Source organism: Hyaena hyaena, unplaced genomic scaffold (genome assembly GCF_003009895.1).
Source record: "Hyaena hyaena isolate Hyena2069 unplaced genomic scaffold, ASM300989v1 scaffold_274, whole genome shotgun sequence".
Classification (NCBI taxonomy): domain Eukaryota; kingdom Metazoa; phylum Chordata; class Mammalia; order Carnivora; family Hyaenidae; genus Hyaena; species Hyaena hyaena.
The window spans coordinates 253030-270287 of record NW_024080907.1 but is presented as its reverse complement, the minus strand read 5'-3'; the positions used below and the strand labels follow the sequence as shown (position 1 = coordinate 270287).

The following is a 17258-nucleotide window of genomic DNA, read 5'->3' as shown; positions in this document are numbered from 1 at the left end:
AGTGTAGAGTTTTAAAAAGCCAGGAAAAGTATACCAGAAAACTTGAAGGGAAAAATGATCTCTTTTATCTTTTACCAGTTTTTTAGGAAAGCAGGTAGAAGTTTGTTTCTAACATTTTTTGAGTACTACTAGTTCTTTAATGTGAGTAATCTCTAGTGCAAAAGTTCCAAAAGAATTTTTTGCTTTAAAATGTGAATATCAGGGGCACCTGGGTGGGTCAGTTGGTTAAGCATCCAACTCTTGGTTTCAGCCTCTGGTCATGATCTCCCATTTGGTAAGATCAAGGCCTGCATCAGGCTCTTTGCTGACAGTGTAGAGCCTGCTTGGGATTTCCTCTCTCCCTCTCTCTCTGACCCTCCCCTGCTCACGTTCTTTCTCTCTTTCAAAATAAATAAACTTGAAAAAATATGATAGATTTAAAAAAATAAAATGTGACTATTAAATTAGATCATCTCCAATATAATTTTCATTCTGAAAGTATGGAGTTCATGGTCCCTTCGTTATCAAAATTGTAGTAATTAAATAAAAATAGTAGATTTATAATTGAAGAGCATTTTGCAAGGTAATCATATACAGCCAGCACCTCTTAGGACCATATACCACGGCTGTGGTGCTCCGCCTGTGCCCCCTGGTTTGTTCAGTCCTCCACACAATCCTGTAAGGTTCATGTTATCACCAACATCATCACTCCTCTTTTTTTTTTTTTTTAAATGTTTATTTTTGAGAGAGAGCATGAGCAGGGGAGGGGCAGAGAGAGAGGGAGACACAGAATCCGAAACAGCCTCCAGGTTCTGAGCTGTCAGCACAGATCCTGACCTGGGGCTCGAACCCACAAATTGTGAGATCATGACCTGAGCCGAAGTCGGGTGCTTAACTGACTGAGCCACCCAGGCGCCCCATCATTCCTCTTTTTAGATGAGGAAACAGGCTCAGAGAGACTAAGTAACTTGCTAGGATTACACAGCTATTAGGTAGCAGAGTGGGACCTAAGAGTGCCTGAATTAAGTTTAAGTAAATTTACTGCCTCCTTGCTAGAGACTGAAGACTAGAAAGGGTATGGATTGTGGAATCTCCCCTGGGTGTGTGTGTGTGTGTGTGTGTGTGTGAATAAGGTTCTCACTTGCCTGCGGTGATCTGGGCAGCTTAGAGCACCTCAGAGGCCACTGTTGCCCTGCCCTACATGTAAGTGGTGGAGACGGCTAATGAGCAGCTGTTGGTTAATTGATTGATGACTTCGCAAGGCCTTTTACAGCCTTAGCATTCTATTAGTTTCCCTACAAGGAACAGGTTGTAAGGAGTGAAAGGCAATTTATCTTTTAAGAATTAAGTGAAATCCTTTAAACCCTTGTTTTTGTGCCTAGAGCTATATTCTGATGGAAATGTTCTTTCTGGAGGTATGTCAGTGGTAAAGTAATTTAATCTGGCTTTTCAAATAACTGTCATCTCATACATTTATTTAAATAAAGATAGCTGCACTGGATATGTAGATGCTGTGGATAACACAACAGAATCACGAAACTTTATATAGAGTTACTACAGTGATTTCATTGAAAATATTTTTTACTCCACCATAACACATGCACGCGCACGCACACACACAACACACATGTTACATGGCTCCACTTAAAATCTTTGTGTATATCCAATATCCCGGGGGCTGGCGCACAGCCTGGCCTGGCAGAGACTAGATGCTCAATACCTGGCAAATGGAATTAAGTGGAGACAAATATTAGATTGAAACACTGAAAGCCAATATGCCCATCTCTACACTGTACATCTACTCCATACAAAGCTTTCGGAGGGTGAGTGAGAATTACCCTAGTAGTAAAGAATAATCCATTCTACTGAGAAAAGAATTGGCCTAGAGTAGTTTCTAAAATATAATACAATTTTAGTAAGCTTAACTTTAAGAAGTTCGAAATTTTAATGATGTGACCCAATTTGGGCTGAAGTTTACCTTTGCATTATCTATCAAGAAAAAGTGGCGAGAAAATAAGTTAAGAATTATTGTAAGAGCTTATTCAGTCTACTTATGAGAGTTTTTTTTCAAAACACATTCCGTGCACATTATAGCCAAATAATGATGCTTAAAATAAATGTTAATCATATTTAAAGAAACTTAATACATTTTTAATTAAAAACACTTCAGGAGTTAATATATCATATATATAGTAATGAGTTTGTACTTTTTTTAAAAGCTAGTAGTTATGAAGCACAGATAGATTTCCCTTAGTTAGTGCAAAATTGTGAATTTTGATGGTATGTTGTTTAAATGGAATTTATGCCACTTCCAACAGAGTGCTAACAGAATTGTTTATTAAAGAGAAGGATGAGTATTTCTTATGTTTAGGAAAAATGTCCAATGGCCATTGAAATACTCTGACCATTTGCTTTTTTTCTTCAAGGTCCTGACCATCCCCATTGTTTGTCATACAAACTAGAACTTGGATCAGACCAAGAAATTCCGTCTGATTGGTATCCATTTGCTACTATTCAGTTTGGAATGCTTGACACGTGTGCCTCGGGGACAGAGGTCAGGTCTCTGGGTGTGGAGAGTGATTTTCAGCCGCAGAAACATGTTCATCAGAGAGCTTGCTACAACATTCAGGTATATCCCAAAGCCCTTTGATTCAAGTGGAGGCTTCTGGAGCTCTGACCTGATTTGACATTAGATATTAGTTTTGCCCTCTTGAATGATGGTGTATATATGTATATGTATGTGTGTTTATTTGACCTAGAAAAGAGCCCAGTCCTGGAAACCTGATGGTCATCAGTAAGCCAGATTTCTCTCAGTTCTAGAAAATGTCAGGAGCTTGAGCACACAGTGCCACTTAATTCAGCTCTCGATGAAAAACAGGGCATTAAAAACAAATTCACATTCCAGAAGCATCTTTATAATAAAAATTATGTTAGAATAGCGTTTGTCAAGATGTGTTCTATGGAACACATATAGTGATCCAAGAAAAAAGTAAGTTGGGGAATGCTATACACTAAATTAATGCTAAGTGAAGGCTCTGAGAAGTCCTGCAATAAAGAATCTTGTTAGACTTAACTCAGTTTCTCCCAACTCATTGATTATAGAATCTTGTCTCTATGAGCATGTACATGTAGAACACCTGTCAATATCTTCTGGAATAGTATTCTGTGGATAACCCTTTGAGAAATGCTGAGTAACTCTATCACAACAATTTTAAGTGTTCACCATCAGCTCTTCTGCATTTTTTATGCCAGATGAGTTAAAGAGTGACATACACTTGCATCTGTTTCTTTTTTTTTTTTTTAATTGTACCTGTTTCCAAACTTGCTTTTCCTTCTCATCTTCAAAGCTAGTAAATAATAGAGGTAACCTTTGCCACATATTTCCCCCAGTATCTTGAAATGATGTGATTATATAAAACATCATCAACACCAATGGATGTGTTTATAATATAGTAATAGAAGTCAGGGTTTTTTCTTTATTTTGGACCGTCTATGTTTGGGTCCAGTGATTTTTTTTTTTTCTGTTGATAAAATTAATTATGGGTGAGTGCTGTTGTGCACAGCCCCTTCGGGACAGAAGGACTTAGTCCTTGAGTACCTGGGAACTGCCCTGCTGAAGAAAGCTGCCTTGGCCCAGGTCGCACCCCCTTCCTGGTGGATGCAGGTGTATCAAGACCCTCTTGCCTCAACTTGGGGTCATTCCGCAGCACCCCTGGCTTCAGCTTTCCTGCCTGGAACCTTTATGGAGACTGCATTGCAGCCCAACTTCTTCCTGTCTGCTTTCTTCCCTCCCTTTCCTTCCCCCACAGACATTGACCCTGACAGCACTTCCCAGGACACTTTCCCCATACCAGGCTCCATCTCAGAGTCTGCTTCTTAGAACACCTGACCTGTCACACAAGGTGTATCAGTATGAGGTGTGACTGAAGTGTGGGTCAAGTACAATGGAGAATTCATGGATACCTATTTTCCTATGCATGGGTCATTCCAGTGTCCTATTGTTTTAAAGGACAGCCCAAAATTATATAACAAAGCCTCTGCTGCTTTAATAATAGTTACTAATTGAGCTACACTTGGTGACAGTCGGTTTCAAAATGTCACTTTCCATCTAATAAGTATTGAGCAATTACAAAGTGCCAGGTACCACTCTAGATGCTGGAGACCCAAAAGTGAACAAGACACAGGTCCCTGTCCTCATGAAGCATACCTTCTAGTCAGGGAACAAAACATAAGCTGTAAACAAATAAATAATTTCAAATAGTGACAGATTCTAAGAAGAGAATAAAATAGGGGATGAAGTCAGAGAATGATGGAGGGCTTCCTTATCTCAGGTGGTCCAGGAGGGCCTCTGTGAAGCAGTAACACCTGAGATCAGATGAAAAAGATGAGGGGCAGGTGGATGGTTCTGTCCATCTGGTTTACTAGTTTGTAAACTAGTTCATTTTAATTAGATGATTTTGGGTGGGTTGTAAATTTCAAGGGGGCCAAAGGCTACACATATGATACTTGGGGGTATAGTTGTTCACACATCTAGCCAGGATTCTAAATGTCTTATCAATATATGTATCCTGTGTACTTTTATAAACCCTATGTCTGACTTAGAAGGGAGGAGAATCTCAGTCCTCTTCAAGATTTGACCCCAGAGGGAAGGATTTGGGAGGCTTGAAAGGAGAGCAGCTGCCTCACTGGGGGCTAGCACGACACGGTGGAGGCACTGTGTGTCCAAAGGATGAGGTGGCTGCAGACCTTGCCACATGCATGAAGTAGGACTGAACAGTGTTCGTTCTGTGTTTGTTAATGCTGCCATGTTTTGCTTTCACATGCAGGTTGAAATAGAAAAGAAGAGGATTAAAATTGATGGAGAAGACCCAGATAAAGCTGGCGACTGCGTAACTCAGTAGAAGTAGCAAGAGTAAATGATGACCCACTTTTCAAATATGCAATTGACAGAAACCACACAAAGATCTGCTCCATGTAGTGGAAATGACTTCTGAATAGAGGGCTTAGGGCAGGTCCAATGGACTTGGTTAGAGAAGTTGAGCCCTGAAACCGAACGATCTATATTTTATGCTTTGGATACGTTTGTGCTGTAGGGGTTTCATCTAAAATGTGTCTATAATTTGTGTGATATCTTTGCTTCCCATTAAAACTCAAAGTCGCTGTTACTCAATGTGTTACCAGACAACCAGCTTGGCTAAAGGGTCCTGGAGTTTCTCTTGATCAGTGGCTCATTGTCTTGCACTCCGGATCACCTGGGTGCCATATTTATTATCTTCCGGTCCCATCTCTGCTTGCTCTGTCAGCACCTCCACTGGAGGGTGAGGCAATGAAAGGAGACATAAAGGAAAATATTTTCTCTCTTGCTCATCTCTGGAATGTGGCTAGGTGTAGAATGAGGCTGAAACCACAGGCTAAAATGGAGATGTGGAAGTATCTGATTTTGAATAATTTATCTTCCTGTCCTCTTCCTACATTGGTGAGTAATCATCGACTGTATTTGGTACCTGTCTTTCCCCACGGTGTCATCATTTTCAATATGTATTCATGTCCTGGTATGTGTTGCAAAGAAGCTATTTCTGTTGATATACATGTTTTAGTACAAGTCACTAAGACATACTGCCTTTTGCTTGGAGAGATTCCTTTCAGAATGGAATGGTATTGGACACTAGTTAAAATATTTATGTATATTAGAGATGAATTTTTAAAGTTCATGAATATTGTCTCCTGACAGTACAGACTAAGAATGTATTTTTGATAAAGTATTATTTGTAATTAACACAAGCCTCTCTTGAGTAGAAGTCTAAATCATATTATGATTATTTTATGCTAGTACTGCTATCATGCTATTTATGCTAATTTTGCTTAGAGTATTTTTCTTTAAAAGATGAAGAAAATGAAAGACACTAGATTATTTTACCTGAATTTTTAAGAGGTGACATTTCTGTTCTTCAAAGTCAGGTAAATGCTTGGTTTCTAATAAAAAGCCAAAGGCATTAGCAGTTAAAATTCTGTTTATAATTTTCTTTCTATATGTACAGTGAAAAGGTCAGACTTAAAACTTATGAATTCTATAGTCTACATAGTTTTTAGTCTGAAAAAACAATGCCCTCCATGTGGTGTTAATACACCTTCAATTTATATTGAATCTTAAATATGATTAGGAGCCATATTTCTCTACTTACCAGATTTGTTTTGAGTCGGAGCTGATGATATAATAATGTTCTTCCAAAAAGCATTTATTTGTTGGCCCTCAGACTTGATGTCATATGTTTTATTTAATATTGTATTACATTCAACAGATTAAAAACAAACACTTATGATAGCAATCAGCAGATTTTATTGCTCATTGTTATTTTACTTTAAAGACAGAGAATGCAAAAGTTGACTGTTAAAATGAATTGGTTTTGTTCTTTTTAACTTCACTTGATAAAGTGCTCATAACGTCATGTTGGAGACTCACTGTTGATTGCAGAGGAGGGCAGATTTGTGTGTGTGTCATTAAAAAAATTCCACTATCTTCCCCATCATCTGGTATGGCACATTCTGGAATGACTCCAGTCATGCTCAGAACAAATACGGAGGCAGGCTGGACCTGATGCTGCTCCATGATCCCAGGGAAGTCAGCTGGGTTAATTGCTGCCATTCCTTTTAAATCTGTTTAATGGCATCCTGCCCATAAAGAACTCAGAGTCTGATTCAGATGAACTTAATGAATATTTACACCTCCACATAATTTCAGCAAAGGGTTCAATTAATCACCCCTCATGTTTCACAGGTTGCCCCGTATTTGTGGGTACCTCACCGCTGGGGTCATTTACCCACCAGCCAACCAGCCTTTGGAGCATCTCAAGATTCGGTGTTGAAAACACAGTAACAAAAAGGCTGACTAAAGCCCAAATTGAGTTTCTGCAGCAATGCAAAGGTTGATAGCATTAACAGCGGGGTGCTACAGCATAATTGTTAATTTGCACATCTATTAGGATCCTTAAATATTCATTACTTAGTGTTAAATTAACATTCTGTGAAGGGAGGAGAGGCTTTTTAATACAATTCATCTGACCTCAGAAATGGCAGAAGGTCAAATGTGACCCTGGTGCGCTAAGTGAAAAATCAGGTGGAATTCATTTAGACTTCCAAATTAAGAAGCGAAATTTCCTTTGTCAGAAAATAAATGATAATCTTCAAAACAACAACAAAAACCCCTGCTTTTAAGGTTGAGAAGAGAGAAAGGATGTATGTGGAGGAGGAACTCCTTTCTAGCATTTTAATTTAGGTAATTTAGATCAACCCTTTATGAGTTTGACCGTTTGGGGGTCAGTTGTTTGATGGATACAATGGCAGAGTTCCAAGGAGCTGACCAGTATGAGACTAGATGGTCTATTCTCATTGTTCTGGTCTGGTTGCCTTACCAGTCAAAGTCTCATACTAACCGTGTAAATGAATTCATGGCTAGATGGTTACCGGATCAATTGTACAGGTCTGAATTTAAGTACATTTCCTTTTTCTATGAGAATAAAAATAGCTGATCCATTAAAAATGTATGAAAATAATTACTTTCCAGCACATAAATAAAGGCTAGAATTTTTGACCTGATTTATATATTGGGACAGTTTTAGGGTTTTAGTTTCTTCCATTCTGGAGCTGTATTTATGATATGGCCCTTTTTCTTATAAATTCAATTAGAAGGTCTTCCTTAATAATAAGTATTATTATATCTTACTCAAAATATGATTTTATGTCATAGCAATACAAATATAAAACGGATTGAGCCTTAATCATGTAACAAAGTATTTTGTAGATTGCGTATTGATTTTTTAAAATTAAAGATGTATTTCAAATGGTTCTTGCTGTGCGATGGACTTCTATCTGTATTTGCAAGGTCTGGGACTATTTTTTTTTTTTTTTGGTATGAAATCAATTTCAAGGATCTTAAACAATTGACTCTCTGTCAGGCAAATGTATACTGCTTCATTATTAAGGAGTCACTGAACATGGCATCTTGGCACATTCTGGAAAAATAACACCATCGAACTACAATCTGTGATGTTAAAGGATGATTTTTAAAAGAAGGTATAGTCTTTGCTCTCATAAAGACAAAATATAAGGACATGCCCAAGGTTTTAGTTAGCTCATTAAGTAATGAGGGAACTGGTACAATGTTACAGCTGGCTCCAAGGACAAGTCAAACAGCAGAGAAATCAGTTTATAAATCCTTGCAAACATGGACCTATCCACAGGGCAATCAATAATCAGTTTGCCCAGCCCCACACAATTAATTTGCATTTTTTTTTACTTAATTTTCTTTAATATTTATTTTTTGAGAGAGAGAGAGTGAGAGGGCAGGGAGGTGCAGAGAGAGAGGGAGACACAGAATCCTAAGGAGGCTCCAGGCTCTGAGCTGTCAGAATAGAGCCTGGCATGGGGCTCGAACTCATGGGCAACGAGATCATGACCTGAGCTGAAGTAGGACACTTAACCAACTGAGCCACCCAGGAGCCCCTAGTTTGTATTTGTATGGACAAGGATCAAGTACATTAATACCAGTTTTTTAAAATGTACAGAGTTGAAAAGTAAAGAAAACAAAAGGTGTTGATAACCTGGATAAATGAGCTCATAGGGCACCTACTATTGAAAGTCTCTCCTAGTGGCTCCTGGGTGGCTCAGTTGGTTGGGTGTCTGACTTTAACTCAGGTCGCTATCTTACACTCCGTGAGTTCAACCCCTGTGTCATTCTCTATGCTGACAGCTCAGAGCCTGGAGCCTGCTTCAGATTCTGTGTCTCCCTCTCTCTCCGCCCCTCCCCCAATCACACTCTGTCTCTCAAAAATGAATAAATCTTAAAAAAAAAGTCTTTCCTAATTTTTCCCGACAACAATACAAACTTTGTCTACAGGAGAATTTTAAGGAATTTTCAAACTTTGGCAACCAGTATTATAGAATGATATTCATTTAAAGCAATCTTTTTTCACTTTCATAAATGATTTTTATGCAACTATACAGAATATATTTCAGATAAGGTGTGTGTTGGGTAGGAGGCCATAAAAGATCTGAAGACACATCAGCTCTAATAAAAACCAACCTAACAACCTCTCTGCTTGCCCTTTTTATAAGAAAGCTGCCATGTGTTAAAATTCAATTTTTATCTAGCTATAGAAGTTAAATTTCAAAACTGCATCAGTAAATAAACTTCAGAGTGGCCAGATCATTAAGCACTGTTTTAGCCCCTACTGGAATGAACAGGGTTTGGCTCATTCTGCAGGAACAACAACAGAATCAAATAGCATAAGCTGATTATATTTGTAATAAAATCCCTCAGATTCGCATCAATCAGTTCTTTCCCATTTTATCTCAATTCCAGCTAGCCTACCCAGCCCACTTTGTGTGTGGACATACCATGATTCCACTAGATTTTGCTTTGTCTCTCTCAGACCCTATTAGAGCTCTTACCCAGGGTCCTAAAGCACAGGGCTGGGTGCATTTGATTGAACCATATCAAATGGGTAACATTTACCTATTTTTAATGGCAATTTCATAGAGCTCAACCTCATTCCCTGCATATTTTCCCAGTTATAGGAAACAAAAGGTTTTTCTGATTATAATTGCATTAGTACCTTCCTGCTTAGAACTAGCATCTAAATATGAATTTGTACATTAAGTTTTAAAGCAAGGCAGGATTTCTGGTCAAAAAACAAATAGCTGAGTTACAGAGAATACCTTATATAAAAGCTGCAGGTAATACTTTGCCTATAAAATCGGATTCTGTCTGTAAGGAAAAGGAAAACAGATTAGACTAGTTGCTCCATGTTTTAGACTAAAGTTCATTTCTCAGAGACTTCCCTGGGGGTGAAATGCAAATCACTATTAGCTTCTGGGGTTGCAACTTTCCCCTCATCTTCCCTTCCTCTATCTGCTCCAGAACAGCCAGAAAAACCTCAGGTGGGAGGACAGTATATTTAAATATGATTGTGTATGTTGACATTTCCCTGAAAATTCCATTTTGTGCTGCCCAGAACTGCTGTGAATTCCACGTAATGAAATTTTCCATATAGTTTTGAAACAGAAGAGGGCGCTCGCAGGTAAAGCTGCTGCTACCCAGAGTTTGAGCATTTGAGTTTGGTGGTGCTTGTATTATGATTAATAGAAGATCTTGGGGGCATTTTGTAAAGCATTTCAAAGCATTGTGAGTCCAGTGGAGTATAATTAAAATTAATGCAGTAGACAAACACTTTAAGTATTCTTAATGCCCTGTCGAAAAATGCTGTTGCATACAATTTTACACATCTCAGAGATTTAAATACCATGCTTATCTCTCAATATGTCTGAGTACTACAGAGACAGAAAAATAGTGCCTTGCTTCTCAACAGATTTCAAACAATTTTTGTTTAATGAGACTTAATAAACTCTGAACCTGCTTTAAAATATTTATAAAATATTACAGTGAATCCATCCTGTTTGACTTCTGAGCTTTCAGTTGCCATGTATCAAGTTGGGTGTGGTCTGTAAAAAGCTCTAGCACAGGATTGTACTTTCAGTTTCTTAGGTAAACAAATGTATGCCTTCAGGAGAATATACCATGCTGCCTTGACTAAGGGGCAAGTCTTCACCCTGTGCAGTGAGACCAGTAATGAACATTGTCTCTTTAAGATGGGCACTGTCTTCCAGAAGTCTTTCTGGGTAGATGTTGTCGTTCTCTTATAAAGCCTGTTAGAACAATATTTTTCCATGAGTAAGTGTATGAATGTGGCTAAACACATCAGGCATTCCCAAAGGTGTCTTCCACATTCAAGTACAGAAGGCTTGCTTGACATCGGCTGCTTTAAGTGGTCACTTTGAATCGCCTCAAAATGCTATAAAACCATTGTTCTAATTAGTTGTCTTGCTGACTCTAATGTTTATTGTGTGCTTACTGTGTGCTTGCATTTTTCTAGGCACGGGGGATAAGCAATCACAAAACAGCAAATTCCTGTTCTCGTGGAAGATATTTAGTAGTGGGGAAGTTGGACAATACACAGAGACCGTGTTGTGATTGTTGCTATGCAGGGGGTGGGAAAAAGCAACAGAATGGCAGAAAATTGAAACCTATTTTAGATAGGTTGGCCCCAGAAGTCCTTGGTGATTAGATGACATTCTAGAGGAGACCCGAAAGAAGTGAGGAAGCAAGTGACCAAGATCTCCCAGAGGAGGGTGTGTCCAGCAGAGGGAAATGCTATTGCAGAGGCACTGAGTCTGAGTGTGCTTAGCCTATCAGAGAAGCACCAAGGAGGGCAGATGGCTGCTGGGTGGCCGGAGCAGATGAACAGGAGGATGGCTGGGGGAGAGATCAGAGAGGTTGTGGGTGGGTGAGGGAAGCAGATCACACAGGGCTCTGTAGTCTTTGGGAAGGACTTGGATTTTATTCTGAGTGAGACAGGAGCCATTAGAATGTTCGTGCAGATGAGCGACATGAGCTGAATTACATGTGAAGACAATTCTGTGGACATAAAAAGGGGTAATGACAGAAGCAGTGCGTGGTTAGGAGGCTATTGCAATAATCCAGGTGAGAGGTGATGGTGCCTGGGAGTGGGAATGGGGGATGAAATATGGTTGGACTCAAGACAGGCTTGAAATACAATAGTGAGTGCTGATGGATTGGATTGGGCCCCCAGTGTGGTGGAAAGAAGGAAAAAAGCGGACTCCCAGACTTGGACTGAGCAACTAAAAGGGGGAGCTGTCTTTTAGAGAAGAGGAAGAGTGTTACAGGAGAAAGTTTGGGGAGAAGATCAGAAATGCAGGTTTGGGTATGTTGGACTTTGAGATGCCCAGCAGACATCCAAGTAGACACACCAGTCAGGAGAGAGGGTCAGGCCAGCGATGGGATGTTTAGAGACCCTAGCACTGAAAGCTATAAGGCTGTAAGATTGTCTATGAGTAAGTGTAAAAAGTAGAAGCGGGCGAGGTACTGAGCCTTTGGACTCTAACATTTAGAGGTCAGGAAAATGAGGATGATCCAGTAAAGGAGATGGAGGAAGAGCACCTCACTGGAATTAAGTGTAATCAGCTACCTGAAATGCTGCTGGTATATAAGCCGAGGACTAAGAATTGGCCTTTGGATTTAGCAACGTAGAAATCATCAGTGACATTGACAGACAACTCAAGTAGGAGTGGAGACCGTGAGTAGAAGGGTTTTTTTGAGTTTTCCTGTAAATAAGAACATTGGGACAGTAGCTGGTGCGGATGAGATCTTTTTAAAAACCCTTTCCCCTTGAGACCAAAGTCCATTTTCTTTGTCACTATTTTCTTAAATCTGATTGATGTTGACTCTTACTAAAATTTCACTCTCCTCCTCTTCCTCATTGTCAATACTTCAGAAAATGATTCCTTGTCATCTTTCAGTCCCTGTCATCTGAATCTTTCATTGTGTCTATCAGGTGCTTTGGATATGCCCGCCTGCGTTCTTCAGAGTTTCCATTAACCGTACTTGTGGTGTTGGAGGCATTATAGGTTTTGAAATAAATCCAACCATTGCTTCAATCACCTCTTATTTTGCTTTACAATTTTTCTGGGTTAGTCTCCACCAGACAGTGCTATTTCATGTTGGTATGGAGATCTCACTTCAGGTTTTGTTACAAAATTCAGAATGGTTATGAATTAGTTGCTGGTTTCACAATCTTGTGAACACCCACAAATTCCTCCAGGTTCCTGCAGGATGAAAACAACACAAGTATTTATTCGGTAGTTTTTATATCTACCCAATAGTCTCTACTTTGGTTCTATGTTACAGTCTGGTGTAATAACATTCTATGTAAATAGCTGTCCAGTAACTAATACATGAATTTTGATAACACAAAAATATCTGCAATAGGAACAGTCTAGGCAACTGCTAATTAAATGTTTTGTTTTCTTAATTCTTTCTTCAGTTTTAAAATAATAATTAAAATAGAAGAATAGACTTCAATTTTAAAGGTATTATTACTCAAATACAAGAAATATTTCATGTGTAAAGTAACCAAACAAAACTTCTCAAGCAAAAAGCATTACATCTTGCCATTCACACTGTATTTCTCTATTTGTTTATTTACTTGTATTTATCTTCTAATTTTGTTTATTTATTTATTTTTAAGTAATCTCTGTACCTAATGTGGGGCTTGAACTCACAACCCTGAGATTAAGCATTGCAGGCTCTTCCTACTGTGCCAGCCAGGCGTCCTACTGTTTCATTCTTTTAAATTTAAAGATACCAATTGCACACAGAATGGTCACACAGAATGACAAAAATGAAGCAACTCAAGTTTTACTTCTTCACTTTCTGATCCTTGTTTATTGTGATAGTTTCCACCTACGAATATGTAGTTCCAAAGGGAATGGAGACAGGAACTGAAGCACGTTTGGATCACTCTGGACCGTTAGGAATTCCCCAAATGAATATAGACATCCGAGTCCCCATATGTCCTGGGTTCAACTGTATAACTGGGGTTTTTTCAGATTAGCTTCTTTTTTTTTATTTTTATTTTTTTTGTTTTTGAGAGAGTAAGGGTGGGAGAGGGTCAGAGAGAGGGAGACACAGAATCTGAAGCAGGCTCCAGGCTCGGAGCTGTCAGCACAGAGCCCGACGTGGGGCTTGAACCCACACACTCACACATGTGAGACCATGACCTGAGCCCAAGTCGGACTCCCAACCGACTGAGCCACCCAGGCGCCCCTTTTCAGATTAACTTCTACGCAGACAACAATGTTCATGAAATGGTAAGAAGCTAATATGCTGATTTGAAGCTTACATGTGTATTATTAAAACTCAACAGTGATTGCAGCTGTTGTTTAGAACACTATACCAATGAAAAGTTGCGAGGGTGGGGAGGAGTGGTATTCTATCTCAGATACTGCTTAGAATTGCCAGCACGTGGCGAAAGAGAAAGCAGCCAGACTAAAAGTCAGTTTCATTCTTGTATGTAAATTTTCTACAGACAATGCATATGCTATTACTGCACCCATGACTGACCACCCCCTCTCTCGCACCCTTCCTATACCCCTGGATGGTGGATGTCTGCATGTTGGCAGTGATCCAGTGGCTAAAGGAAAAGGGACGATGCCAAAGACAGACAGAGAAAATTGCTAGGGTCATATATCTGAGTAGACAGTGGGGACAGGCTCCAAGATGCTAGCAAGGTGCTGATTTAGGTAAGGGCATGACCAATTTACCCGTTGCAATAGGAGGGAAGGCAGAGTTTATGGGTACAAATGCAAGCAGGCCTATATATATATCCAAGGTATCATTTTTAGTTATTTTTTCCCCCCAGAAATGGAATTGCATTCAGAAACTGTTAACCCTCTCACAGAGGAGGGGTATCTGTAACTCCCTATAAGGGCCTTTTAAGACTGACTTTAACTTTATTTCATTGGGTCATGTATTTCAATTTATGTTCCTTACTTGCAGTAATGCTTGAATATCAACTATACTGATCCAAATGGTGAAATTCTTGGGGTTTTGGCACTGAAGATTATTAATCCTGCTTACAAAGAATACATGTTCTGATGGGGGAAACCCAGTTGAGGACGTTGTAGAATTTACTCCTTTTCTGCTTCTCGTCTCTGAGAGAGATGCCGCAGGACTGTGAGTGGCTGTGTGGGGGTGGGCGATGGCGCCAGTAGAAGTGATTGTCCTTTTCTGCAGGGTTTTATCTTTATATTTTCACACTGTTCAGAGAGAATTCCACCCCAAGGTCCTCAAGTGCCATGAAAAGGACAAGGAAAGAGCATCTTTGAACAGTGGCATTGTTAAATGCCAAGAGCCTGCCTCTCTAGTGGATAATTTTGAGACCTTCTGAAACACTTTTCAAAGGCTTTGCTAAGTACTCATTGTGGAAAAGGACACATTCTATATTAAACTCACACTGGGACCAGAAGTGGCCTTGGGTAAAACTGTGAATTAGATGATGTTTGTCGCCCTCTTTTTATTGCTTTTTCCCTGTTGGTTGATCTCCACCTGCCATCCCACCCCCCACCCCTGCCTCCGAAACTTGCTCGAGTCTCTTGAGGTCTTACCCCTCTCTTCCTCTTTGTCTTATGTGGCTGAGCACCAGGAAAGGACACACATCAGCAACGTCAATCTCGTTGTTCTTCCTGTGCGTCTGCTGCGGGCTTTTCAAACAGAGCTGCTAATTCTTACCCCCGAAACTTGTAACTGCTCCTCTGCTTCTGGCGCGCTGGTCCTCCAATCCACGCTCCTCACTGCAGTCAGTGGGGAGTGTAAGGCCACAAGTCTAAATATCTATACTAAACTGACTCCATGACAGGCTTTAAGTTTCCCCTCCGAACTAGAAGGCCTGAGTTTCAGCTTCCCTGAAACTATCAGGCAGTTACACATTGCCCAAGGCAGGAGAAACCACCCTTGCAACACCCAATCAGGAAAGGCCAGCGACCACCCTCCACATTATTAAGGGAGAGGTCTGGAGATAGAAACTATAGATAGGACTCTGTTACCTAATGTTAAAGTTAACCCGTTAGTCGCCGAACAAGACCCTAGGCTCGCTCTGTGATTGGTTGAATTTAAAGGTACTCTAAATGTTGTAATTGGATCCCGCCAAAAGTAACGAATACTCTAGACTATGTGTATGGTCAAGCCCGCTGTTGAATAATTATGATTGGATCACTGTTCCCATGTCACAACTTCTGTAACTCCCCCGTCTCAAACCCCATAAAAACCCTACTCCGCCCTTGTTCGGGGCTCTCAGCATGGATCCATTGCGTTGGTGAGGTCTGGGAGCCCGAGCTTAAGCCCGTAATAAAGCCCTTTGCTTTTGCATACGTGACTCGGACTCCTTGGGGAGATCGCGATCTGGGCATAACAGGGAGCACCTGATCTGACACTGACCAGCCGGCCTTAACTTTGCCCAAATTTACCCTGTTCTCTATCCCCTGGCCAAACTGACCTGCTCTTATTTCCTCAAACCCACACGTCCTTCCTAGGCTGGCCAAGCTTCCGCTTGTACAGCGCCCTCTTCCTGGGACATCTTCCCTGCCCCCTTCCTTTATCCCTTGCTCATTCCACAGTCTAACTTGAGGAGCCCTACTCCCGGAAGCCTTCTTGATTCTCTCTGTTCAGATTAGGTGCTCCTCATAAATAATTTTGCCTGCTAATCCCATTACACTGTAATTGCTTGTGTAGTTTTCTTTCCTCTCTCCCCACCTGGGATTTTTAATTGGGGTGACTCTGCCTACAGTAATTTCCCATTTCTGGGGAGAAGCCCAAGGACAGGAGTGGTGGTAGGCAATGATTGTATCAGTGTCAGTCCTATGGTGCTGATTCCTTAGCTAGAGTTTATGACCTATTTGTTGAATAAAAAATATTGAATGAATGAATGAATGAAGATTAACGCACTACTTCTCCTATGGGTAATTTCATTTTGGTCCCTATTTTTTCCCCATACAGATAGGCTAGGAATTCCATTTTATAGCAGTTAAAAAAAATCTTTTAAGTTTATTTATTCATTTATTTTGAGAGAGAGAGAGAGAATGAGCACAGGAGAGGTAGAGAGAGAGGGAAAGAGAGAATCCCAAGCAGGCTCTGCACTGAAGCACGCAGGCTGATTTTGGGGCTTGAACCCACGAACTGTGAGATCATGACCCGAAATGAGAACAAGAGTCAGACACTTAACTGACTGAGCTACTCAGGCGCTCTCATTTTATAGCAGTTTAACTAAAAATTCAAATCAATAACATTTAATGAATGCTTTCTGTAGTGGAGATACTATGGAGGCATATAAGGATAAAAATACACAGCCCCAGTTTTCAGGAAATTTAAAATCTATCACACATATAAATATACTTTTTCTTACTAAAGACATTTATCTTCAAGGGGTTGAAAAAAGTAAAGTGTTTATTTTAAAATTTGATTCCATCTTATTTTTAAAAGCTGCTGAAAGTGAAGAAAGAAGCCTTTATTTGGGCTTTTAGCCTAATGTGCTAGGGGTCGTGTTTTCTCATTGAAAACCCAGCATCCAGTGGAGTGGTATTTTTTTTCCTGATGTTTGTTTATTTTTGAGAGAGAGACAGAGACAAATCGTGAGCAGGAGAGGGGCAGGGAGATACAGAATTCGAAACAGGCTCCAGGCTCTGAGCTGCCAGCACAGTGCCCAACGCAGGGCTTGAACTCACAGACTATGAGATCATGACCTGAGATGAAGTCGGACATCCAAATCACTGAGCCACCCAGGTGCCCCAGGAGTGGTATTTTTTGTTGTGAAATGAGTGTATCTGTCTTTTGTTAAACATATTTTGGAAACACTCTGTAGCTTCAGAAAGTT

The 17258-nt window shown here is 40.1% G+C and overlaps 1 protein-coding gene across 2 annotated transcripts in view; it reads left to right on the top strand.

Moving 5' to 3' along the window:
• The window catches only part of STON1 (stonin 1), a 50482-nt gene extending 42670 nt beyond the window's left edge, over positions 1-7812 (top strand). For both annotated transcript variants that reach the window (XM_039245930.1, XM_039245931.1), the window contains exons 3-4: positions 2406-2608; positions 4806-7812. In XM_039245930.1, coding sequence (XP_039101861.1) covers positions 2406-2608; positions 4806-4880 — 278 coding nt within the window. In that variant the 3' untranslated portion in view covers positions 4881-7812. The remainder of the gene's footprint in view (positions 1-2405; positions 2609-4805) is intronic.
• Positions 7813-17258: the final 9446 nt, after the last annotated feature.